The sequence below is a fragment of the Bombina bombina genome, chromosome 4 (assembly GCF_027579735.1).
Source record: "Bombina bombina isolate aBomBom1 chromosome 4, aBomBom1.pri, whole genome shotgun sequence".
Taxonomy (NCBI): Eukaryota; Metazoa; Chordata; class Amphibia; order Anura; family Bombinatoridae; genus Bombina; species Bombina bombina.
The window spans coordinates 549378772-549406579 of NC_069502.1; the positions used below are offsets into that span (position 1 = coordinate 549378772).

Genomic DNA, 27808 nt, shown 5'->3' on the forward strand with positions numbered 1-27808 from the left:
CTAACACTACACTATCATTAAATAAATTAAATACAATACCTACAATTATCTACAATTAAACCTAACACTACACTATCAATAAATTAATTAAATACAATACCTACAAATAAATACATTTAAATAAACTAACTAAAGTACAAAAAATAAAAAAGAACTAAGTTACAAAAAATAAAAAAATATTTACAAACATTAGAAAAATATTACAACAATTTTAAACTAATTACACCTACTCTAAGCCCCCTAATAAAATAACAAAGACCCCCAAAATAAAAAAATGCCCTACCCTATTCTAAATTAAAAAAGTTCAAAGCTCTTTTACCTTACCAGCCCTGAAAAGGGCCCTTTGCGGGGCATGCCCCAAATAACTCGGCTCTTTTGCCTGTAAAAAAAAAACATACAATACCCCCCCCCAACATTACAACCCACCACCCACATACCCCTAATCTAACCCAAACCCCCCTTAAATAAACCTAACACTAAGCCCCTGAAGATCTTCCTACCTTATCTTCACCATGCCAGGTTCACCGATTGGTCCTCCGAAGTCTTGATCCAAGCCTCCGAAATCTTCATCCAAGCCCAAGCGGGGGCTGGCGATCCATCATCCGGCTGAAGTCTTCTATCAAGCGGCGGCTGAAGAGGTCCAGAAGAGGCTCCAAAGTCTTCATCCTATCCGGGAAGAAGAGGAGATCCGGACCGGCAACCATCTTGATCCAAGCGGCATCTTCTATCTTCATCCGATGACGAACGGCTCCATCTTGAAGACCTCCGACGCGGATCCATCCTCTTCTTCCGACGTCCAAATGAAGAATGAAGGTTCCTTTAAGGGACGTCATCCAAGATGGCGTCCCTCGAATTCCGATTGGCTGATAGGATTTTATCAGCCAATCGGAATTAAGGTAGGAAAATTCTGATTGGCTGATGGAATCAGCCAATCAGATTCAAGTTCAATCCGATTGGCTGATTGGATTAGCCAATCAGATTGAGCTCGCATTCTATTGGCTGTTCCGATCAGCCAATAGAATGCAAGCTCAATCTGATTGGCTGATTGGATCAGCCAATCGGATTGAACTTGAATCTGATTGGCTGATTCAATCAGCCAATCAGATTTTTACTACCTTAATTCCGATTGGCTGATAGAATCCTATCAGCCAATCGGAATTCGAGGGACGCCATCTTGGATGACGTCCCTTAAAGGAACCTTCATTCTTCATTTGGACGTCGGAAGAAGAGGATGGATCCGCGTCGGAGGTCTTCAAGATGGAGCCGTTCGTCATCGGATGAAAATAGAAGATGCCGCTTGGATCAAGATGGTTGCCGGTCCGGATTTCCTCTTCTTCCCGGATAGGATGAAGACTTTGGAGCCTCTTCTGGACCTCTTCAGCCGCCGCTTGATAGAAGACTTCAGCCGGATGATGGATCGCCAGCCCCCGCTTGGGCTTGGATGAAGATTTCGGAGGCTTGGATCAAGACTTCAGAGGACGGATTGGTGAACCTGGCATGGTGAAGATAAGGTAGGGAGATCTTCAGGGGCTTAGTGTTAGGTTTATTTAAGGGGTGTTTGGGTTAGATTAGGGGTATGTGGGTGGTGGGTTGTAATGTTGGGGGGGGTATTGTATGTTTTTTTTTACAGGCAAAAGAGCTGAATTATTTGGGTCATGCCCCGCAAAGGGCCCTTTTCAGGGCTGGTAAGGTAAAAGAGCTTTGAACTTTTTTAATTTAGAATAGGGTAGGGCATTTTTTTATTTTGGGGGTCTTTGTTATTTTATTAGGGGGCTTAGAGTAGGTGTAATTAGTTTAAAATTGTTGTAATATTTTTCTAATGTTTGTAAATATTTTTTTATTTTTTGTAACTTAGTTCTTTTTTATTTTTTGTACTTTAGTTAGTTTATTTAAATGTATTTATTTGTAGGTAGTGTATTTAATTAATTTATTGATAGTGTAGTGTTAGGTTTAATTGTAGATGATTGTAGGTATTGTATTTAATTTATTTAATGATAGTGTAGTGTTAGGTTTAATTGTAACTTAGGTTAGGATTTATTTTACAGGTAATTTTGTAATTATTTTAACTATTTTAGCTATTAAATAGTTCTTAACTATTTAATAGCTATTGTACCTGGTTAAAATAATTACAAAGTTGCCTGTAAAATAAATATTAATCCTAAAATAGCTACAATATAATTATTCGTTATATTGTAGCTATATTAGGGTTTATTTTACAGGTAAGTATTTATCTTTAAATAGGAATAATTTATTTAATAAGAGTTCATTTATTTCGTTAGATTTAAATTATATTTAACTTAGGGGGGGTTAGTGTTAGGGTTAGACTTAGCTTTAGGGGTTAATCCATTTATTATAGTAGCGGTGAGGTGCGATCGGCAGATTAGGGGTTAATACTTGAAGTTAGGTGTCGGCGATGTTAGGGAGGGCAGATTAGGGGTTAATACTATTTATTATAGTGTTAGTGAGGCGGGAGTGAGGCTGATTAGGGGTTAATAACTTTATTATAGTAGCGGTGAGATGCGGTCAGCAGATTAGGTTGTTAATAAGTGTAGGTAGGTAGCGGCGACGTTGGGGACGGTAGATTAGGGGTTAATAAATATAATATAGGGGTAGGTGGTGTTAGGGGCAGCAGATTAGGGGTACATAGGGATAATGTAGGTGGCGGCAGTGTACGGAGAGGCAGATTAGGGGTTAAAAAAATATGCAGGGGTCAGCGATAGCGGGGGCGGCAGATTAGGGGTTAATAAGTGTAAGGTTAGGGGTGTTTAGACTCGGGGTACATGTTAAGGTGTTAGGTGCAGACTTAGGAAGTGTTTCCCCATAGGAAACAATGGGGCTGCGTTAGGAGCTGAACGCTGCTTTTTTGCAGGTGTTAGGTTTTTTTTCAGCTCAAACTGCCCCATTGTTTCATATGGGGGAATCGTGCACGAGCACGTTTTTGAAGCTGGCCGCGTCCGTAAGCACCGCTGGTATCGAGAGTTGCAGTTACGGTAAATATGCTCTACGCTCCTTTTTTGGAGCCTAACGCAGCCATTCTGTGAACTCTAAATACCAGCGGTATTTAAAAGGTGCGGCCAGAAAAAAGCATGCGTAGCTAACGCACCCCTTTGGCTGCAAAACTCTAAATCTAGGCGTATGCTTGTGCAAACCTATACCATGTTGGAAAATTGTTGGGCTTTGCTAGACATGGGTTAAGAAAATATGCATGCTTGTTATATTTGCTGTCAGGAAACATATCAGACATTTCTACACAAAAAATAAAATGGGGAGAGACACTGAACTGAGAATGAACATTCCATGCTTGAGTGCCGATCAGGGTACATTCAATTTTAGCTCAGGAAGAGGAATATATGTGATGAAAGGAAGATAGAGAACACAAGCTTGATAACAAGTTATGCTTTTATTCTTTCTCAGTAGAATACATCTCTCTATTTTTATATTTATCACTTTTTTAATTCTGTCTGCCAGTACCTGGTGGAAAATTTGCTGAGAATCTTAAAAAGACAGCAAGAGAATATTTATTGGATTTTTTTTTACAGAAGTGATCTTTGAATTTAATTCTTGGACAAATATTTATATGGATAAAATATACTTTTTTTATGGAGTTACATTGGGTCTGAATTTTTTAAGCCCTGATAGCTAAACGTTTTTAATTTTAAGTCAGGAAAATGGCACATTTGCACACGTCTATGGGCGTAACTAGTAGACATGAAAAGAATTGTCTGAAAATGTTATCTGTATGTCACACATGAACTTACGCCCTCTAGCTGTGAAAAACTGCCCAATGCTGCATTGAAATAAGGGACGGCCTTCAAGGTTTTAGAAATTAGCATATGAGCCCACCTAGGTTTAGCTTTCAACAAAGACTACTACTAGAACAAAGCCAATTTGATACTAAAAGTGAATTGGAATGTTGTTTAAAATTGCATTCCTAATCTAAATCATGAAAGTTTAATTTTGACTAGACTGTTCCTTTAAGGCATTGATCTACATCTACATCATGTCCATCTAATCATGTCTAGGTTTGTGTGTGTAAATATATATACATATAAACACACAAACATGATTAGAAGATGGAGTGTTTGTAAAATTGTTTGCTGAGATTAAATCCAGTGAGTTTTGTCTTTCATGCTATCTACCCTCTGTTAGGCACCCAGCTCCTAACCTTTTTTTGAGAGTACATTTTTTTACTTCTATGTTTATATAGGGGTCTGAAGAAGGGGCATATACAGTATTTGCCCAGAAATGTTACTAATTTGTCCTTATGTAATTTAAATATTCGTACTATTTTCATTCCCCAAAGAGAGTACTTATTATGGTATTCCTAAATTTGATGATTTGTATACTGCGCCCTTATGTAAATGCTAATTTTAGTTGTGAGTGCTGGCCTTCAAGGACTTTATAATTATATATATACTCATTTGAATAGTATGCCTACCTAACAGATAGAATACTGAATATATTTACAGCTGAGATAAGTAGGCTAATTGATTTCCACTGGGATTTCACATCTAAACAAGTGGTATTGTGTGGTTTTATAATCCTTGCATCTGTTCTTACAATATTTATCAAATTAGTTATCTAGTGTTTCTTGGTTTCTGCTGTGATTTTCTTCCTCCTCTCTTATATCACCTATGTTCTATTTGTTCAGGTTCCTCTGAAGCCTGGAAGGAGTCTTATGGACTGGATCAGAGTGACAAAGAGTGGAAAAGACCTAACAGGGTTGAAAGGAAGGTTAATTGAAGTGTCAGAAGAAGAGCTTGCAAAACACAATAAAAAGGATGATTGCTGGATGTGTATTAGAGGTATGTTTCCACATCAATGGTTTATAATTAGCAATACACACAGATTAATATATATGCTTTATATAAAACAATGAGTGCATGTGTCATTTTACGGAAGCCATATTTTTTCTAAAGTAAAATAATATTCATAATTTAACAAGCAAAAAATCTAGCAAATCATCTATTTTGCGGTATATTCAATGTTCAAAAGAAAATTACTATTTAGCACCTCTGTCTACTGCAGTGACGTGCAGTGAGATCAGAGGGTGGTGAGGCACTAGATATAATACGCCGGAGAAAACGCATGTACAGAGGGCCACAAATACCCCCAACAGGGCAGGTTTAAATTATAGCTGGACCAGTGCACAGGTGACATAATCAGGTGATGGGTGAGAGCAAGTTAGTAACCACTGAGTTACTGATCAGCTGATTACTTCACCTGTGCACTGATTCAGCTATAATGAAAACCTGGCCTGTTGGGGGTACTTGAGGACCATTGTTGCGAAACACTGCACTAAAGCACCAGCTCATCGGAAATGTATTGATTACCTGGAGAATAAAGCACGTATACTCTGCTCACTGACACCCACACACACTCTGCTCACATACACACTCACACAATTCTGTGGCACAGTGCCAGTTACTAAGCAATTAGAATGATACACAATCTCTTCTCTACTCACTACTGTATTGTAAAAATAGAAATAATTTACCATACAAGTTTTACACAAAGGACAAGTTATCAATACTGCCAACACAGCTGCTGCAATATGGTGTGCAATTTCTATCTGAATGATGGAAATGTAATTATGACTTTCATGTTCCTTTCAAAAACTAATTTGATTTGCTGACATGGGGCCAGTAACAGTTGATGCTAATTCTCAAAATATAAATAACTAGAAAAGTCTATTAAGATAGCATGCTCTACCTCAATCATGAAAGTTTAATTTTAAATGTCTCCCTTTGACTATGTGTTTAACCAGTTACTTTACAGTGGCATTATTTCTAAAAACATTTAACTGCAATAATTACATATATTTTTAAATGACTCATTATCTCCTTTTTATTAATATCAACTTGTATAAAAACAGCACATATTAAAAACACAATGCAACAGCTTTCAATTGATTTGTGAATTACAAGTTAACAGCAGTCTTTAAATAAATGGAGACACAGAGAAAAATAAAAATAGATACTGCATCCTCTGACTGAACAGACATAACATATATGGAGTTTGTACCAAATTAAATCAAATAACCATGAAAAAGGGAGGCTTAGCAATATTCAATGTCAAAAACTTTAATTTAAATAACGTGGACACTGCACACTTAACTTCAAACTCTGGGTTTTAAATTATGGATTTAAATTTGAATTGACCCTTTGACTTCCTGTCAGTATTGGGTTATGCTCACTTATTGTCCCCCCCTTGTTAATAAGCTGTATCTGAACACAATTTGTGAAACACAAGAGATGTAGAATACTACTTTACTCTTCTGCTTGGTGTTATCTGTTCTTAGGTTACCTCAGCTTCCAGTTGTGTCACATGACCCTGCTCACTGCATCCTCCTTCTGATTAATCTATATATCCTTCACCTTCTAGGAGGCATCAAGAGGGGTGCCTCCTATTGGTCCCAATTTTTGCTGCTAATATATTGACAGAACACAGGTGGCGCTGCAGCACAGCTTTTCCTTTGACCCATGTACTGCAATGGAGAGAAGCGTTCCTGTACCTGCCTATCCATAGCATTACATGGGGGGGAAATATTTTTTTTTTGGACTTTTTTTTTTAAAAATTAAAATTTAATTAAGCTTTGGCCACATATGGCAGGGTAGGCACTGCCTCCCCTGCCTCCTATGAGTGCACGTCCCTGGTCTACTGTAATCTTTTGTAATTGTAAATGGTGTAGTTATGTTGCAGGTAAAACATACTGTAGAATTGCTCTGGTTATGCTCATATTTGTTTTACATTAACAAATTTGACTCATTTTTTTCAGAAACTATATAGCCCTCAAGGACTACACATTTGTCCATTACCTCATTTGTTATATCAACATGACTCATATTAAAATAAAATGTGTTTTTTCCTATCTTCCAAATCAATTTATATGTAAAAATTTGGAATCACTGGTCTCTGACCATGCACCAGTTGAACTTGTGATCTCGCTGGGGGCTGTGGCTGCTAATAAACAGACACTAAGATTCCCAGGTTTCTTATACACCTCAGATGCTTTCTTGAAGCATTTAACGCATGCCTGGAATGACTTTTACACAGATAATCAAGCCCACCAAGACAACCCAGAACTGTTCTGGAATACGGCGAAAGCAGTCCTTACGGGCGACATCATCTCTTATGTAGTCGCATTACGGAAAAAGGCTCAGGCCAAATTGCAGAAACTGCAAGAAGCCTTAACGGAATCTTACCAGGCCTACTGTGGCACACCCTGCCAAGCCTCAAAGGACAGATACCTCACAGCCATTACTTATCGTAATAAAATGCATAAGACCCCGGAGTCCATTGTTGAGGCCTTGGCGAACTATTATTCCACTTTGTACACTAGCCAAAAGAAACCTCAGGAGAGCATTTCGGGCTTCTGGAGCGGTCTTGATCTTCCTCAGCTCAAGGACGAGCAACTCGAGGCTCTAAACTCCCCGATTTCCCCGGAGGAGATTCTGAAAACAATCTCCTCTATATCCAACGGGAAGGCAGCGGGTCCCGACGGCCTTCCCATTGAGTTCTTCAAATTGTTGAGGCCCCAAATTACACCTACCTTAACTAGGCTATACAACCTGTACTATAAAGAGCTAGTCGCTCCCCCCAAGACATTCACAATGGCACACGTGTCACTGATTCCGAAACCTGGGAAAGATCCCGGTCTCCCTGAATCCTACCGCCCCATTTCCCTTCTCAATTCGGACTACAAGATACTTATGAAAATCTTGGCCGACAGGCTAAAAGTAATCCTGACAGACATCATACATCCGGATCAAACCGGATTTATGTGCCATAGAACGTCGGTGACTAATGTGCGGAGGGTGTTACACACCATTGCGCATTTTGCTACGGGTCCTGAAGCCCCGAGGGTGCAAGGGAACTCGGAGGCCTTCCTGCTATCCCTGAATGCAAAGAAGGCCTTCGATAGAGTGGATTGGAGTCATCTTCTGGATGCGTTGCGGCGCTTCAGCTTCTCGGGTTCGTTCCTTACTTATATCGGTAATATTTATGCAGATCCGTGGATTCACATCATGGCTAACGGCTTGTTTTCACCACGCATCACACTGCAGAGAGGGACACGTCAGGGGTGCCCCTTATCCCCCCTCCTTTTTAACCTGGCCTTGGAGCCCCTGGCCATAAAGCTGCGTAAGACATACCCAGGCATACTGCTTGGAAAAGAGAGGCTACATCTTGCATTGTATGCGGATGACATGCTCCTGTTCATGGAACACCCAGCAAAATATATCCCAAAGATATTAGTGACAATCGAAGCCTTCGGGTCCTTTTCAGGCTATAGAGTAAATTAAACCAAGTCGGAGATTCTATGGCTATGGAAACACAAGACTCAGTTATTCTCCTACCCATTTCAGGAAGCTAAACCCACCCTGACCTACCTGGGCATTCAATTGTCCACCAGCAGTCAAACCTTATACCATAATAACATCACGCAAGCATGTCGTGATACTACGCGTACAATGGAGGGGTGGAGGAATCTGCCGATCTCCCTTACGGGACGTATCAATCTGGTCAAGATGGTAATTTTACCACGGCTACTATACCCCCTTCTGATGTTACCGTTCCTAATTATTAGGAAGGATATGGCGGGGTACACTCGGGCCCTTTCAAAATTCTTGTGGTAGACCGAGAATAGCACTCACAAAATTATATGCACATCCCTCGAATGGCGGGTTGGGCTTGCCCAATCTGAAATTGTACAATTGGGCAGCACTCAGTCGCCTCATGCTAGATTGGCAACTAAAAACAAGGCACTTCTACTCTCCTGAAGTAGAAGGACAGGCCCTGGGGGGGTTTGATCTTTCATTCCTACCTTTCGCCGTGTCTAATAGCCTTCCTGCGGTGATTAGGGATAGCTTTATCTACAAGGACACACTGAGGGCTTGGCGACTAGCCCTCGGACACGTCGGTCGATGCTGTGTGTCGTCTAGAATGATCCCACTGCGAAATAACGCTTGCTTCCCCCCTGGAACAGACTCCTCTCCCTTTGTCATTTGGGACACCGGGGGGTTGTGCTCTGTGGGAGACGCTCTGGATCTCCCTAGAAAGTGCATCAAATCTTTCGCTGAACTGCAGACCCAATTTGGGCTGCCGCGGGCCCACTTTTATGCTTACCTACAGATGAGGCATTACATTGACCAACTGATAAGAGGGGGACCCACAATTCTGGGAACCACATGCATTTGCTATGACAGTGACCTCATTTAAACTAGGCAACTTCACTATTTCAGGAATATATAGAGCACTACTGAGCCATATTGAGTCTAAAAACTTAGCCCTGTTAGACGGCAAGTGGAACAGGATTCTGGAGAGAGAGGACCTATCAGAGCTAATTCAGCAGAGTGTAGAGAATGCTCAAAAAGCGACCCTTTCCATGACCCTAAGAGAATCTCAGATTAGAATGCTACATAAGGATTACATTATACCACGAAGACTAGCTAAGTGGAGACCCGGGGTGGTAAACGAGTGTAGCAAGTGCAGATTGGGTGATCCAGATTTTCTCCACTTTTTCTTTGCCTGCCTAAGGATTAAACAATTTTGGGGTAAGATTGCCTTTTGGATCGCAAATGTCATTAAGCTCAGGGCCCAATTGGAAGTGGAACAGATCTGCTTCCTGGAGTGGAGAGACCACAGTTTTAAGGATATCCCTTTACTTACTACTATAATTCTAATCGCTAGGAAGGTCATTCTAAGAGTCTGGACGGAGAGCACTGCCCCTGCCTTCAACACATTTAGACATAGCCTACACAAACAACTGCTCATCGAGCAGCTAGACACTAAGATGGACACTAATTGGAGACTCAAACATTTCATAAACAATTGGCGGCGATACATTGAATCACTGAGTATGGACTCCCAGAGACAAATATTGATCCCCTTTGCACACACTGAATACATGCTGACAGCCTCCTTGAGGGGCGAGTGGGGATTCCTATATCAGACACAAAGCGATGAGAGGAGAGGGAGAGAGGGCACTGCTATATAGTGATTAGAACGTGGTTCCCTACTCCAGCCCCCCACCCCCCCTCCTCTTCTTTCCCCCCCTTCTTTCCTTTTTTTTCTTTCTTTTTATTTTTTCTTTTTCCTCCACAGAGCATAAAGCAGGATTAATACACTATACTCCGGAGATCCAGCCAATAACTGGTTGAATAGTTTATAACAGTTAGTTAAATTATGTTTGAAGTTATGGTGATAATATATTGTGTACCTCCATAACGAGCGGATGAAAAGAGGGCAAGAGACAGGGGGATTAAGAGCCTGATCCAGAGCACTGTTATAATACCCACTACAGTTGTACAAGTGTTTATTGAATTTTACATCTGTCATTTACGTGATTGTGCTTTGGGAAATTTGTTGCTGCATATCTGCTTGTAACCTTTCTTTTGTTCTCAATAAAAACAGTATTTAAAAAAAAAAAAATTGGAATCACTAAGGGAACTGACATTACTGCTAAAATGTCTCCATCCAAGAATTTGTTTTCTATGTTTCTCACTAACATTACAGAAATTAAAGTCTTCCTAGCACTTGTGTTGTTGGTGTTGTGGTTTATATTCTGTTGATAAGAAAGCATAGTGAGAATTCCTGAATGAATTATGCTGTTTATAGCAATATAATTGTGCTACACCATTAATGAAATGCTTTAAGCTTAAAAAATGTTTTGCTGTTACACTTCTTGCCTTTTAATAGCTTAACCCTGCTGTGGATGTAGATTGTTGGCAGAACATGTTCCACTTTAGTTGGAATTATGTATAAGTGCTAAAAACCTGTAATTCTTTGTCTTACATAGTAGCCTTTTAGGGGAATTAGATGATTTTCCTTTTTCGTGTCTAGATAGTTTTCCTTTAATGGGATAGCAATCTCTAAAACATTTCTTGTGTATAAAAGAGCACTAGTTATACATATTATTTTTTTTCATAAAAAAAGGTTATATTTGAAGTTTATTTTGAAACTAACAGGAAGTGCTTGTCTTGGGACAACTGGGCCTTAATAGGGCAGAAAACATATTGAGATTTTTATATATAATGTTTATTAATGCATAATGAAACAACTTTGCAATATTGCTTTTATAAGGCGGCGAGAGTCCACAAACCATTTCTCCTGGGAATTCAACTCCTAGCCACTAGGAATAGGCAGAGTCTCAAAACTCCAAGAGTACTCAATCCTTTCCACCTCTCCGGTATGCTAGTCTTATCTTTGCCTCTCTGGAGGAAGGTGAAGAATTAAGGTGTTCCAGATACTTTGTTAAGAGCGGTCCTCAGATTTGAGGCCCATTTCTCTTGTAAAGGTGTATCCAGTCCACGGGTTCATCCATTACTTGTTGGATATTCTCCTTCCCAACAGGAAGCTGCAAGAGGACACCCACAGCAGAACTGTCTATATAGCTCCTCCCCTAACTGCCACCCCCAGTCATTCTCTTGCAACTCTCGACAAGAAAGGAAGTATCAAGAGAGATGTGGTGACTTAGTGTAGTTTTTACCTTCAATCAAAAGTTTGTTATTTTTAAACGGTACCGGCGTTGTACTGTTTTTACTCTCAGGCAGAAATTGGAAGAAGACTTCTGCCTGGAGGTTTGATGATCTTAGCGGTTTGTAACTAAGGTCCATTGCTGTTCTCACACATAACTGAAGAGAGAGATGATAAGGTCTAGAAAATGCTGACAGTGTCTGGTATATTTAAAGGGACATTATACACTCATTTTTTCTTTGCATAAATGTTTTGTAGATGATCTATTTATATAGCCCATAAAGTTTTTTTTAAAATAAATGTATAGTTTTGCTTATTTTTAAATAACATTGCTCTGATTTTCAGACTCCTAACCAAGCCCCAAAGTTTTATGTGAATACCGTCAGCTACCTTCTCCAGCTTGCTCCTGTTTGTGGAAAGGGTCTTTTCATATGTAAAAGAAGGGGGAGGGGGGGGAGTGTCTTATTTGCCACTTGCAGTGGGCTTTCCAGCTACCTTTTCAACAGAGCCAAACTGACAGCTTCTAAGTAAGTTTTTAAACAGTTTTATACTGGATTTTTATATCAGTATCTGTGTATCTTATTCTTTATAGTAGTGTCTATTACATGCAGTTATATGAAAATGAGTGTATACTGTCCCTTTAAGGTAAGCCTGATACAATGATTTAACAACAACTGGGATCATGCTTGCAAAAAGGGATAATATTCATGTTAAAACCTATATTACTTAGTGAAAAAACGTTTGCATGATTTATAAATAAAAACGTTTTTTTCTCTGAGGGTGATAAATCTTTATTTGGGGCCTAATTTCCACATGGCTTGTTAGATTACTCCTAGGAGTACTTTTTTAAGGCCCTCTGACTTTGAGTGCATGGTGGGAGGGGCCTATTTTCGTTTTCAGTCTGAGACATCCAGCTTCCCTGAAGGAGTCCTCTGGCTTATAGGACCTTTTCGTTTTTAAGGGCAGGTAGGAGCCACAGCAGGGCTGTGACAGTGTGTTTGACTGTTTGTTGACAGGTTTTAAGTTTTTCTAATTTTGGTTTTGGGCCTGAGGGGTTAATCATCCATTTGCAAGTAGGTGCAATGCGGCTTTAGTCCCTTATACACACTGTAAAAATTTCGTAGAGTTTACTACTTTTTTTCACTGTTTTGCAGTTTATGTGGTAGTTTTTTTTCTCTTAAAGGCACAGTGCCGTTTTTTATTATTGCTTTTTTCACATTTATTAAAGTGTTTTCCAAGCTTGCTGGTCTCATTACTAGTCTGTTAAACATGTCTGACATAGAGGAAACTCCTTGTTCATTATGTTTAGAAGCCTTTGTATAAGTTATAAAGACCATATTATGGCTTTTAAAGATTTATCACCTGAGGTTTCTGAGACTGACAAAAGAAAGGTTATGCCATCTAGCTCTCCCCACGTGTCAGAACCTATAACTCCCGCTCAAGGGACGCCAAGTACATCTAGCGCGTCCAATGCGTTTACTTTACAAGACATGGCGGCAGTTATGAATCATACCCTCACTGAGGTATTGTCCAAACTGCCAGGGTTACAAGGAAAGCGAGACAGCTCTGGGGCTAGAACAAATACAGAGCTCTCTGACGCTTTAGTAGCTATGTCTGATATTCCCTCACAATGTGCAGAAGTTGAAGCAGGAGAGCTTCTATCTGTGGGTGACTTCTCCGATTCAGGGAAGGCGTTAGTTACTTCAGTCTGACTCTGAAATGACAGCATTTAAATTTAAGCTTGAACACCTCCGCGTGTTGCTCAGGGAAGTTTTAGCGACTCTGGATGACTGTGACACCATTGTAGTCCCAGAGAAATTGTGTAAAATGGACAAATACTTTGCAGTGCCTGTTTACACTGATGTTTTTCCAATCCCTAAGAGGTTTTCAGAAATTATTACTAAAGAATGGGATAGACCAGGTGTGCCATTCTCTCCCCCTCCTGCTTTTAAGAAAATGTTTCCTATAGATGTCGCTACATGGGACTTGTGGCAGACGGTCCCTAAGGTGGAGGGAGCAGTCTCTACCCTAGCTAAGCGTACAACTATTCCTGTCGAGGACAGTTGTGCTTTCCTAGATCCTATGGATAAGAAATTAGAGGGTTTCCTTAAGAAAATCTTTATACAACAAGGTTTTATTCTCCAGCCTCTTGCATGCATTGCCCCAATCACTGCTGCAGCGGCTTTCTGGTTCGAGTCTTTGGAGGAGGCTTTACAGGTAGAGACCGCGTTGGATGATATCCTTGACAGGCTTAATGCTCTTAAGTTAGCCAATTCATTTATTTCTGACACCGTTTTTCATTTAACCAAGCTAACGGCTAAAAATTCAGGTTTTGCCATTCAGGCACATAGGGCGCTATGTCTTGAAACCTGGTCAGCTGATGTCACTTCAAAGTCTAAACTTCTCAATATCCCCTTCAAAGGGCAGACCCTATTTGGGCCTGGACTGAAGGAGATCATTTCTGATATTACTGGAGGAAAAGGCCATGCCCTTCCCCAGGATAGGTCCAACAAGTTAAGGACCAAACAGACTAATTTTCGTTCCTTTAGAAACTTCAAGAGTGGCGCAGCTTCATCTTCCTCTTCTACAAAACAAGAGGGAAATTTTGCCCTGTCCAAGCTAGTCTGGAGACCTAACCAGGCTTGGAACAAGGGGAAACAGGCCAAAAAGCCTGCTGCTGCTGCCTCTAAGACAGCATGAAGGAGTAGCCCCCGATCCAGGACCGGATCTAGTGGGGGGCAGACTTTCTCTCTTCACCCAGGCTTGGGCAAGAGACGTCCAGGATCCCTGAGCTCTGGAGATTGTTTCCCAGGGATATCTTCTGGATTTCAAAGCTTCATCTCCAAAGGGGAGATTTCATCTCTCACAATTATCTGCAAACCAGATAAAGAGAGAGGCATTCTTACATTGCGTTCAAGACCAATTAGTTATGGGAATGATCCACCCAGTTCCAAAGGAGGAACAGGGGCAGGGCTTCTATTCAAATCTGTTTATAGTTCCCAAGAAAGAGGGAACTTTCAGACCAATCCTGGATCTCAAGGTCCTAAACAAATTTCTCAGGGTCCCATTCTTCAAGATGGAGACTATTCGAACCATCCTACTTATGATCCAGGAGGGTCAATATATGACTACCATGGATTTAAAGGATGCTTATCTACATATTCCGATACACAGGGATCATCAGTTTCTCAGGTTCGCCTTCCTAGACAGGCATTACCAGTTTGTGGCTCTTCCCTTTGGGTTAGCCACGGCACCAAGAATCTTTACGAAGGTTCTAGGGTCCCTTCTGGTGGTTCTAAGACCGCGGGGTATAGCAGTAGCCCCTTACCTAGACGACATCCTGATACAGGCGTCAACTTTTCAAATCGCCAGGTCCCATACGGACATTGTTCTGGCATTCGTAAGGTCTCACGGGTGGAAGGTGAATGAAGGAAAGAGTTCTCTCTCACCTCTCACAAGAGTTTCCTTCCTAGGAACTCTGATAGATTCAGTAGAAATGAAGATTTATCTGACAGAGGTCAGGTTGTCAAAACTTCTAACTTCCTGCCGTTCTCTTTATTCCATTTCTCGTCCGTCAGTGGCTCAGTGTATGGAGGTAATCGGATTAATGGTAGCGGCAATGGACATTGTTCCGTTTGCTCGCCTACATCTCACACCACTGCAACTTTGCATGCTCAATCAGTGGAATGGGGATTACACAGATTTGTCCCCTCTACTAAATCTGGATCAAGAGACCAGGGATTCTCTTCTCTGGTGGCTATCTCGGGTCCATCTGTCCAAGGGAATGAGTTTCCGCAGGCCAGAATGGACTATAGTAACTACAGATGCCAGCCTTCTGGGCTGGGGTGCAGTCTGGAACTCCTTGAAGCCTCAGGGTTCGTGGACTCAGGAGGAGGCCCTCCTTCCGATAAACATTCTGGAACTAAGAGCAATATTCAATGCTCTTCAGGCTTGGCCTCAGCTAGCTGCGGTCAGGTTCATCAGATTTCAGTCGGACAACATCACGACTGTAGCCTATATCAACCATCAGGGGGGAACAAGGAGCCCCCTGGCAATGTTGGAGGTTTCAAAGATAATTCCATGGGCAGAGGTTCACTCTTGCTATCTCTCAGCTATCCATATCCCAGGAGTAGAGAACTGGGAGGCGGATTTTCTAAGTCGGCAGACTTTTCATCCGGGGGAGTGGGAGCTCCATTCAGAGGTATTTTCCCAGTTGATCCAACTTTGGGGCAAACCAGAACTGGATCTCATGGCGTCTCGTCAGAACGCCAAGCTTCCTTGTTACGGGTCCAGGTGCAGGGTTCCCAAGGCAGCGCTGATAGATGCTCTAGCAGTGCCCTGGTCCTTCAACCTGACTTATGTGTTTCCACCGTTTCCTCTGCTCCCTCGTCTGATTGCCAAGATCAAGCAGGAGAGAGCTTCAGTGATCTTGATAGCCACTGCATGGTCACGCAGGACTTGGTATGCAGATCTGGTGGACATGTCATCCTTTCCACCATGGACTCTGCCGCTAAGGCAGGACCTTCTACTCAAGGTCCCTTCAAACATCCAAATCTAATTTCTCTACGTCTGACTGCTTGGAGATTGAACGCTTGATTCTATCAAAGCGTGGTTTTTCCGAATCGGTCATTGATACCTTAATTCAGGCTCGAAAGCCTGTCACCAGGAAAATCTATCATAAGATATGGTGTAAAATATCTTCATTGGTGTGAATCCAAGGGTTACTCATGGAGTAAGGTCAGGATTCCTAGGATATTATCTTTTCTCCAAGAAGGATTGGAGAAGGGTTTGTCAGCTAGTTCCTTAAAGGGACAGATTTCTGCTCTGTCTATTCTTTTGCACAAGCGTCTGACTGAGGTTCCAGACGTTCAGGCGTTTTGTCAGGCTTTAGTTAGAATCAAGCCTGTGTTTAAACCTGTTGCTCCATGGAGTTTAAATTTAGTTCTTAAAGTTCTTCAAGGGGTTCCGTTTGAACCTTTGCATTCCATAGATATTAAGTTCTGTTTTTAGTAGCTATCTCCTCGGCTTGAAGAGTTTCGGAGTTATCTGCTTTACAATGTGATTCCCCTTATCTGATTTTCCATGCAGATAAGTAGTGTTACGTACCAAACCTGGGTTTCTTCCTAAGGTGGTATCTAATAAGAATATCAATCAGGAGATTGTTGTTCCTTCACTATGTCCTAATCCTTCTTCAAAGAAGGAACGTCTATTACACAATCTTGATGTGGTTCGTGCTTTAAAGTTTTATTTACAAGCTACGAAGGATTTTCGTCAAACATCTGCTTTGTTTGTTTTCTACTCTGGACAGAGGAGAGGCCAAAAGGCTTCGGCAACTTCTCTTTCTTTTTGACTAAGAAGTATAATACGCTTAGCTTATGAGACTGCTGACCAGCAGCCTCCTGAAAGAATTACAGCTCATTCTACTAGAGCAGTAGCTTCCACATGGGCTTTTAAACATGAGGCCTCTGTTGAACAGATTTGTAAGGTGGCGACTTGGTCTTCGCTTCATACCTTTTCTAAATTCTATAAATTTGATACTTTTGCTTCTTCTGAGGCTATTTTTGGGAGAAAGGTCTTACAGGCAGTGGTGCCTTCCGTTTAAGTACCTGCCTTGTCCCTCCCTTCATCCATGTCCTAAAGCTTTGGTATTGGTATCCCACAAGTAATGGATGAACTTGTGGACTGGATACACCTTTACAAGAGAAAACAAAATTTATGCTTACCTGATAAATTTATTTCTCTTGTGGTGTATCCAGTCCACGGCCCGCCCTGTCATTTAAGGCAGGTGTTTTTTTTCTGTTTTTTTTTAAAACTACAGTCACCACTGCACCCTATACTTTCTCCTTTTTTTCTTGCTTGTCTTCGGTCGAATGACTAGGGGTGGCAGTTAGGGGAGGAGCTATATAGACAGCTCTGCTGTGGGTGTCCTCATGCAGCTTCCTGTTGGGAAGGAGAATATCCCACAAGTAATGGATGAACCCGTGGACTGGATACACCACAACAGAAATAAATTTATCAGGTAAGCATAAATTTTGTTTTTTCCTCTCATAGAGCTGCTACTGAGAAACGGAACGGAGATTGGCGTATTGAGTAGTGACAGAATTACTCACAATAAAGGAATTGGTCACGAGCCAGCAAAAGGTGTTCGGGGGCTGGTCCTTTCGCTTCCTCCTGTTTGGGCGTTGATATACTCGTTAATTAAATCCTCTGCTGTGACGTACACATCAACGGATTGGCTGTCTACTGGATGCAATTGTTTTGTAGATGGTATGCACAGTAGAGTGAGTGCTAGTAAGGTAAGTAAAGACACAATACATTGATACTCACATAGGCCGCAAGCTGTTAGCAGGTGTGTGTAAATATTTGTACATCATACCCAAGGGACATTTTACAAACATTGATATACCACAGTATAAACTAGACTTATATTGATTTATTGTCTAGTTATTATTGGGGGACAGGCTTCTGGACTAGGAGATTCCATGTTGTGTATGTGCAATTTTTTATATTTTAAATACGCTTTATATATTATTTGGGGTTTTCAAATGTTAGTTTGTAAATTTGCACATTTCTGCTGGTTTAGTCCTGTAGAGTGCTCATGCTCCTCTACATTGGTTGTTTTTAACATTTATATGCTTCTCCATAGCGCTGTAGCGCGCTCATATTTTCCTTGTTATTGTACGCTGGCTTATTGCACAGCAGTTTCTAAGGGCTCAATTTATCAAGCCCCTACGGCTGCAAGTTCTCACAAGAACTTGCTCTCCGTAATTTATCAAGCAGCGGTCACTAGACCGCTGCTTCCCTAAGCTCTTCGCCACCTCTAAGGTGACGAAATTCAATCTCTGCGGTCAACCGAGGAGATTGATAGCTCCTGCCCGCGCATGATTGGCTGTGCGCGGGCAGGGGGCAGGATTGCACGTGAGCGCAAAATTGCGCTTGTGTGCAATGTTGATTACCTGCGGGTAATTTCGCCCCGCCACAGCCAAGCTGAGGCATACAGGGGCGCGTATACGTGCCCCTGTATGCCTCAGCTTTGATAAATATAGCCCTTAGCCTTTGTGTTGTAGAGTCAAGCTCCCGTTGTAAGTGAGTACACCTTCATTTAGTTTCAAGTTATTCTCTGTGGGTGGCTCTGTAGGGGTTAATTTTCCTGCCATGTTTTTTTCCACTTTCTCTGCAGCACTGCACGCCTGAGAATTAGGTCTATAGCTTCAGCTCCAGTGTTGCCCTTGTCCTAGTGGTTTGTGAGAGATAAGATTCTCTTTCTCTTGTAAGGTGTATCCAGTCCACGGATCATCCATTACTTGTGGGATATTCTCATTCCCAACAGGAAGTTGCAAGAGGACACCCACAGCAGAACTGTCTATATAGCTCCTCCCCTTACTGCCATATCCAGTCATTCTCTTGCAACTCTCAACAAGCATGGAGGTAGTAAGAGAGAAGTGGTGAAATGTAGCTGTTATTTTGCTTCAATCAAAAGTTTATTATTTTTAAATGGTACCGGAGTTGTACTATTTTGTTCAGGCAGAAAAAAATAGAAGAATCTGCCTGTGATTTCTATGATCTTAGCAGGTTGTAACTAAGATCCATTGCTGTTCTCACACATGACTGAAGAGAGAGATAACTTCAGCGGGGGGAATGGCGTGCAGGTTATCCTGCTATGAGGTATGTGCAGTTAAGATTTTTCTAGAAGATGTGAATGCTAGAAAATGCTGCTGATGCCAAATTTATGTAAGGTAAGCCTGAATACAGTGATTTAATAGCGACTGGTATCATGCTTACTTTCTGAGGTAATACTCTTTTATATTTACAATATAAAACGTTTGCTGGCATGTTTAAAACGTTTTTTATATATACTTTGGTGATAAAACTTTATTGGGGCCTAGTTTTTTCCACATGGCTGGCCTTAAATTTGCCTAGAAACAGTTTCCTGAGGCTTCCACTGTGTTACTATGAGTGGGAGGGGCCTAATTTAGCGCTTTTTTGCGCAGTAACTTTTACAGACTGAGACATCCAGCTTTCTTCAGAAGAGTCCCCTGAATGCTATAGGACATCTCTAAAGGGCTCTTAGACTTCCTAAATCATTTGTTGGGGAAGGTAGGCCCACAGCAAGGCTGTGGCAGTTTGGTGTGACTGTTAAAAAACGTCTATCGTTTTTTTTTATCCGTTTTTTGAACTAAGGTGTTAATCATCCATTTGCAAGTGGGTGCAATGCTCTGTTAGCTTATTATACACACTGTAAAAATTTTGTTTGATTTACTGCCTTTTTTCACTGTTTTTTCAAATTCTGACAAAATTTGTTTCTCTTAAAGGCACAGTACCGTTTTTTTATATTTGCTTGTTAACTTGATTTAAAGTGTTTTCCAAGCTTGCTAGTCTCATTGCTAGTCTGTACAAACATGTCTGACATAGAGGATACTCCTTGTTCATTATGTTTAAAAGCCATTGTGGAACCCCCTCTTAGAATGTGTACCAAATGTACTGATTTCACTTTAAGCAATAAAGATCATATTCTGTCTTTAAAAAAATGTATCACCAGAGCAATCTGACGAGGGGGAAGTAATGCCGACTAACTCTCCCCACGTGTCAGATCCTTTGACTCCCGCTCAAATGGCGCCAAGTACATCCAGGGCGCCCATAGCGTTTACTTTACAAGACATGGCGGCAGTCATGGATAATACACTGTCAGCGGTATTAGCCAGACTACCTGAATTTAGAGGAAAGCAGATAGCTCTGGAGTTAGACGAAATACAGAGCATACTGACGCTTTAAGAGCTATGTCTGATACTGCCTCACAATATGCAGCAGCTGAAGAAGGAGAGCTTCTTTCTCTGGGTGATGTTTCTGACTCAGGGAAGAGGATGCAACCTGATTCTGATATTTCTACATTTAAATTTAAGCTTGAACACCTCCGCGTGTTACTCAGGGAGGTTTTAGCTGCCCTGAATGACTGTGATACAATTGCAGTGTCAGAGAAATTGTGTAGACTGGATAAATACTATGCAGTGCCGGTGTGCACTGATGTTTTTCCAATACCTAAAAGGTTTACAGAAATTATTACTAAGGAATGGGATAGACCAGGTGTGCCGTTCTCTCCCCCTCCTGTTTTTAGAAAAATGTTTCCAATAGACGCCACCACACTGGACTTATGGCAGGCAGTTCCTAAGGTGGAGGGAGCAGTTTCTACTCTAGCAAAGCGTACTACTATCCCTGTCGAGGACAGTTGTGCTTTCTTAGATCCAATGGATAAAAAGTTAGAGGGTTACCTTAAGAAAATGTTTATTCAACAAGGTTTTATCCTACAGCCCCTTGCATGCATTGCTCCTGTCACTGCTGCTGCTGCGTTCTGGTTTGAGTCTCTGGAAGAGGCTTTACAGGTAGCGACTCCATTGGATGACATACTTGACAAGCTTGGAGCACTTAAGCTAGCCAATTCTTTTGTTTCTGATGCCATTGTTCATTTGACTAAACTAACGGCTAAGAATTCTGGTTTTGCTATCCAGGCGCGCAGAGCGCTATGGCTTAAGTCATGGTCAGCTGACGTTACTTCAAAGTCTAAGCTACTTAACATTCCCTTCTAGGGGCAGACCCTATTCGGGTCTGGTTTGAAGGAGATTATTGCTGATATCACTGGAGGAAAAGGTCATGCCCTTCCTCAGGATAGGTCCAAATCAAGGGCCAAACAGTCTAATTTTCGTGCCTTTCGATATTTCAAGGCAAGTACGGCATCAACTTCCTCTAATGCAAAACAAGAGGGAACTTTTGCTCAGTCCAAGACGGTCTGGAGACCTAACCAGACCTGGAACAAGGGTAAGCAGGCCAAAAAGCCTGCTGCTGCCTCTAAGACAGCATGAAGGAACGGCCCCCTATCAGGTAATGGATCTAGTAGGGGGCAGACTCTCACTCTTCGCCCAGGCGTGGGCAAGAGATGTCCAGGATCCCTGGGCGTTGGAAATTATATCCCAGGGATATCTTCTGGACTTCAAGGCTTCCCCCCCAAAAGGGAGATTTCACCTTCACAATTATCTGCAAACCAGATAAAGAAAGAGGCATTCTTACACTGTGTACAAGACCTCCTAGTTATGGGAGTGATCCATCCAGTTCCAAAGGAGGGACAGGGATTTTACTCAAATCTGTTTGTGGTTCCCAAAAAAGAGGGAACCTTCAGACCAATTTTGGATCTAAAGATCTTAAACAAATTCCTCAGAGTTCCATCATTCAAGATGGAGACTATTCGTACCATCCTACCTATGATCCAGGAGGGTCAATACATGACTACAGTGGATTTAAAGGATGCTTATCTTCACATTCCGATACACAAAGATCATCATCGGTTTCTCAGGTTTGCCTTCCTAGACAGGCATTACCAGTTTGTAGCTCTTCTCTTTGGGTTAGCTACAGCCCCCAGAATTTTTACGAAGGTTCTGGGGTCGCTTCTGGCGGTCCTAAGGCCGCGAAGCATAGCAGTGGCCCCTTATTTAGACGACATCCTGATTCAGGCGTCAAACTTCCATATTGCCAAGTCTCATACGGACATAGTGTTGGCTTTTCTGAGGTCGCATGGGTGGAAGGTGAACGAGGGAAAGAGTTCTCTATCCCCCCTCACAAGAGTTTCCTGATAGATTCTGTAGAAATTAAAATTTACCTGACGGAGTCCAGGTTATCAAAACTTCTAAATTCCTGCCGTGTTCTTTATTCCATTCCGAGCCCTTCGGTGGCTCAGTGCATGGAAGTAATCAGCTTAATGGTAGCGGCAATGGACATAGTGCCGTTTGCACGCCTACATCTCAGACCGCTGCAACTCTGCATGCCCCAGTAAGTGGAATGGGGATTACACAGATTTGTCCCCTCTACTAAATCTGGATCAAGAGACCAGGGATTCTCTTCTCTGGTGGCTATCTTGGGTCCATCTGTCCAAAGGTATGACCTTTCACAGGCCAGATTGGACAATTGTAACGACAGATGCCAGCCTTCTAGGTTGGGGTGCAGTCTGGAACTCCCTGAAGGCTCAGGGATCGTGGACTCAGGAGGAGTCTCTCCTTCCAATAAACATTCTGGAACTAAGAGCGATATTCAATGCTCTTCAGGCTTGGCCTCAGCTAGCGACAATAAGGTTCATCAGATTTCAGTCCGACAGCATCACAACTGTGGCTTACATCAACCATCAAGGGGGAACAAGGAGTTCCCTAGCGATGTTAGAAGTCTCAAAGATATTTTGCTGGGCAGAGATTCACTCTTGCCACCTATCAGCTATCCATATCCCAGGTGTAGAGAACTGGGAGGCGGATTTTCTAAGTCGACAGACTTTTCATCCGGGGGAGTGGGAACTCCATCCGGAGGTGTTTGCACAATTGGTTCATCGTTGGGGCAAACCAGAACTGGATCTCATGGCGTCTCGCCAGAACGCCAAGCTTCCTTGTTACGGATCCAGGTCCAGGGACCCCAAGACAACGCTGATAGATGCTCTAGCAGCACCTTGGTCCTTCAACCTGGCTTATGTGTTTCCACCATTTCCTCTGCTCCCTCGTATGATTGCCAAAATCAAGCAGGAGAGAGCATCGGTGATCTTGATAGCGCCTGCGAGGCCACGCAGGACTTGGTATGCAGATCTGGTGGACATGTCATCCTTTCCACCATGGATTCTGCCGCTGAGACAGGACCTTCTACTTCAACGTCCTTTCAACCATCTCCAAATCTAATTTCTCTGAGGCTGACTGCCTGGAGATTGAGTGTTTTCTCTGAGTCAGTCATTGATACCTTGATTCAGGCACGAAAGCCTGTCACCAGAAAATCTATCATAAAATATGGCGTAAATATCTTTATTGGTGTGAATCTAAGGGCTACTCATGGAGTAAGGTCAGGATTCCCAGGATATTATCTTTTCTCCAAGAAGGATTGGAAAAGGGATTGTCAACTAGATCTTAAAGGGACAGATTTCTGCGCTATCTATTCTTTTGCACAGCGTCTGGCGGATGTCCCATACGTTCAGGCATTTTGTCAGGCTTTAGTTAGAATCAAGCCTGTGTTTAAAAACCTGTTGCTCCACCTTGGAGCTTAAACTTGGTCTTAAAGTCTTCACAGGGTTCCGTTTTTTGAACCTCTTCATTCCATAGATATCAAACTTTTTATCTTGAAAGTTCTTTTTTTGGTACCTATTTCCTGCGCGGTAGAGTTTCCGAGTTATCTGCCTTACAATGTGATTCTCCTTATCTGATTTTCCATGCAGATAAGGTAGTTCTGCGTACCATAACCTGGGTTTTTACCTAAGGTGGTATCTAATAAGAATATCAATCAAGAGATTGTTGTTCCGTCTTTGTGTCCTAATCCTTCTTCAAAGAAGGAGCGTCTATTACACAATCTGGACGTGGTTCGTGCTTTAAAGTTTTACTTACAAGCCACTAAAGATTTTCATCAAACATCTGCTTGTTTGTTGTCTACTCTGGACAGAGGAGAGGTCAAAAGGCTTCGGCAAACTCTCTTCTTTTTGGCTAAGAAGCATAATCCGCTTAGCCTATGAGACTGCTGGCCAGCAGCCTCCAGAAAGGATTACAGCTCATTCTACTAGAGCTGTGGCTTCCACAGGGGCCTTTAAAAATGAGGCTTCTGTTGAACAGATTTGCAAGGCGGCGACTTGGTCTTCGCTTCATACTTTTTCAAAATTCTACAAATTTGATACTTTTGCTTCTTCGGAGGCTATTTTTTGGGAGAAAGGTTTTTACAGGCAGTGGTACCTTCCGTTTAAGTACCTGCCTTGTCCCTCCTTTCATCCGTGTACTTTAGCTTTGGTATTGGTATCCCACAAGTATGGATGATCCGTGGACTGGATACACCTTACAAGAGAAAACATAATTTATGCTTACCTGATAAATTTATTTCTCTTGTGGTGTATCCAGTCCACGGCCCGCCCTGTCATTTTAAGGCTGTATTTTTTAATTTTAAACTACAGTCACCACTGCACCCCTGTGGTTTCTCCTTTCTCTGCTTGTTTTCGGTCAAATGACTGGATATGGCAGTGATGGGAGGAGCTATATAGACAGCTCTGTTGTGGGTGTCCTCTTGCAACTTCCTGTTGGGAATGAGAATATCCCACAAGTAATGGATGATCCGTGGACTGGATACACCACAAGAGAAATAAATTTATCAGGTAAGCATAAATTATGTTTTTTCTACAAGAGCAAGGAAGTTTTTTTTTGTTATGCACATAAATAACTAAGTGGGTTTGTTGTCTCTCCTAGTCCCTTAGTGCTTCTCTATTACTCTTGGACTTTACTTTTATGCTATTATATTTAATATTATGCTTATATATGATGCAGTTTATTCTTTGTTAGTGGTGTCTGTATTCTATCTGCAAAGGAGCATATGGGAAACTGTCCCCTACTACTTTTTTTGCAAGCTGGTTTCTGTTACCTCCCAGTTCAACTTTGCAATTCCTGTGTGGATCAAATTATGCATTCTATTCAGTCTAATGCTGCCCTTGCCTCTAAAAGAATCTGTCCTCCCTATGTTAATTTTGCTCCAGGATTTAAAGATTTTGTGCACTCAACTATTTGAGATGCTGGCGGTTATTTCCCCTTCAAATAAGTGCAAAGGGATTGTGTATGATGCTCAGCCCTACAGTCAGTTTTTCTAGCAACGCTAAATCTCAGAAGATTAGCTAAACACCTTCTTATGGATTCTGACTCTTCAGATTTGTCTTCAGAAGGTGAAATATTTCAGTTTATTAGTCGTCTGCCATTTATCAAGATTCTGGATCGTCATCTTTTATGTTTCAAGCTTGAAACATCCATCACACTCTGCTAAACAGATTTTCTTCATAAACGGGGAGATCCCACAGCTGCATTCATTACTTTTGGGAATTCAGAACCTGGCCACCAGGAGGAGCGCAAAGACACCCCAACCAAAGGCTTAAATACCTCCCCCACTTCCCTCATCCCACCAGTTCATTCTTTGCCTTTCTTCACAGGAGGTTGGCAGAGAAGTGTCAGAAGATTACGGTTTAGTCTCTTATGGAGGGTAGTACTCTTCGGAATGGGACTGGAGTTTTAAGTAGTCTGTCAGCCTCTCAATGAGAGCATGGATGAAAGTTTGAGTGCGGAGATGCAGGGAGAGTCTTCTTCTGCGAAACCATCCCAACTCATATTTGCAGCTCCTTAAGCAATCAGCTTTGACAAGTTTCGCTGCCTGCTTTCTTCTCTCGAGTCCTGTCAGAAGCGATTCTACTATCTGTAACACTTGAAGGGCCGTGTGTCCTGTTCCATGGCGTAGATTCCGGTAAGATCGTTTCATTTTTCTTTCAATATGGAAATGTAATGAGGAAGACAGGGTCTCAGTGGGACTCCTTTTATCTTTTAGAATCAAGGGTTAATATCTCCTGAGGGGGGTTATTGAACAGGGGGGACTTTAATCATGTTTGTTATGTGAATCTGTCTGCTAACGTGTAGTGATACTTGGGCTTGTGGCTATTTCGAAACATACCGGCCTTTTTTGCAGGCTGCACGGTATTTGCGGCTTGGCGCGCTTTTTCTTGGACTGCACGGTGCACCTTGTGACCGAGCGTGGTTACGCTTCTGTTCTCCATTTCCGTATTCCTGACCGTGTGGCGACGGACAGAGTCTGTTTTGCTAGAGTCTGGCTCATAGGAGGTGGTGAGTGCCCCAGCCATTGGGGTTGTAAGGTGCTGTTCATTTTTTGTCCATATTTACAATCTCCAAGTTATGGAGGATTCTGATTTTTTGGAGACGGATGTCTCTGATTCAGATTCTACTTCTTGCGAAGAATATGAAATGGCCCGGGTGATCCATGCCCATCAGTTATATTCCGAATGCCGCTTTAGAGTGCTCTATTCTCTAGAATTGGGTAACCCCTGAGGATTCCATATCCCGTGTGGCATGCGCTCTTGAACCTTCTTTTGCTACGCAAGCAGGTGTTCCAAATGCCGTTTATCCTTTTCCTGAAGGCGGCTTATTTCCTCCAGAAGTTACGGCACGGTTCCGCATAGCCATGTCTATAGCGTTGGCGCATTTACTTCTTGCAGGAAGATATTGTCTGTGTTCTGTTTACCAGTTTCAGGGGTCCAACCTTTGGGAGCCAGGGTCATCAGTTGCCCCGGCAGAAGTAAGTCTTGCCTTTCGTTATAGACTGGCGCGACTTCGTGTTCTGCTGAGGCATGTTTTGGCAGTGCTGGAGGATCCTCGGTCTTCCATTACAGATGGCAAGCAGGGTTAGATGAATGGGGATGAATCAATCTCCTTGTTGTCTCCTTTTTTTTTTGAGTATCTTCAAGTTCTGAGCTTTGGAAGAATTGGATCTCTGACCAGCTGGTCCTGTTAGTGTGTCTGTTCTTCTTTGGCGTTAACCTGCGGGTGTTACCCTCTTTTATTTTGATCCGGTTTGAATGTATTTTATTTAATTTTGAAAGCTCATGTCTGTTATTTTTTTTTCCTTTGGAAACATTTTCTTCTCTGGAATTTGATAATAGCAATTTTGTGGTCGCATTGGCGCTTCTGCTATGAAAAGTTATGACATTGTTATGTCTACCGTTTCTCTGTTTAATTTGTCTATCCCTTCTAGGGTTGCAACTTTCTGGGGCCTTGGACAGTTTTTGGGTGCCCTATGTATCAGGCTGGTCCTGGTTGGGTACTAGTTTTCTGCCCCTTGGGGTCTATATCAGACACGTGGTGCCCGTTGTACCTTGTTGGTCCGGTTGGGGTGCCGAGTGGCTCATTCTTTTTTTAGTTTGTGTTTTTTGTTACAAGTTATAGGTGGCCTTCTGTTCCTAGATGTCAGGCTGGTCCTCGTTTATTCTTTTGGGGGCATTAGAGGGATTGTGCTCAGTCCTAAATGTCCTGTCCATGTTTAGCTGGCGGGGTTTGCGAGGTCAGATCCTGTTAAGGCATACTCTTTAGGTTCCTTGGTTCTTTTGGTTCAGGTGCTAGAGTTTTTTTCTCCTTCCCATAGTGGGTTGGAGGTTCAGAGGATTCCATGGAAATCCGTGGTGCCAGGTTCTGGTGGTGTTTACTAGTCTCCTACTTTAAGGCTTCCTTTGGGATTGTCCTCTTGGACTCTGTTGTCCTTGACAACATTAACTCTTCCTTCGGGTCAAGGCTGATTGGGCCTTTTGTCCCCTTTCCTTGGGGCTGTCCTTCTGGTCATTGGTTTTAGGAAGTTAGAGCTTATTGGCTTTTTTCTACTTCTGTGATCTCGTCTGCTCCCATGTTTGTGGGGTTCTGCAGATTATGTTGTCTCCTTTTTTCCAATGTTTGCCCCTGCTTAGGCGTTTTGGTCCGCCAGGGGTTAGAATGCTTGTTCATTCGTAAATTCCTCGAGCTGTAGG

At 42.1% G+C, this 27808-nt stretch overlaps 1 protein-coding gene across 1 annotated transcript in view; it reads left to right on the forward strand.

The window, feature by feature from the left end:
• Positions 1–27808, forward strand: part of LOC128656538 (cytochrome b5 reductase 4) — a 1054602-nt gene that overhangs the window by 103796 nt on the left and 922998 nt on the right. The window contains exon 2 of the mRNA XM_053710489.1: positions 4652–4805. Within this exon, the coding sequence (XP_053566464.1) occupies positions 4652–4805 (154 nt within the window). The remainder of the gene's footprint in view (positions 1–4651; positions 4806–27808) is intronic.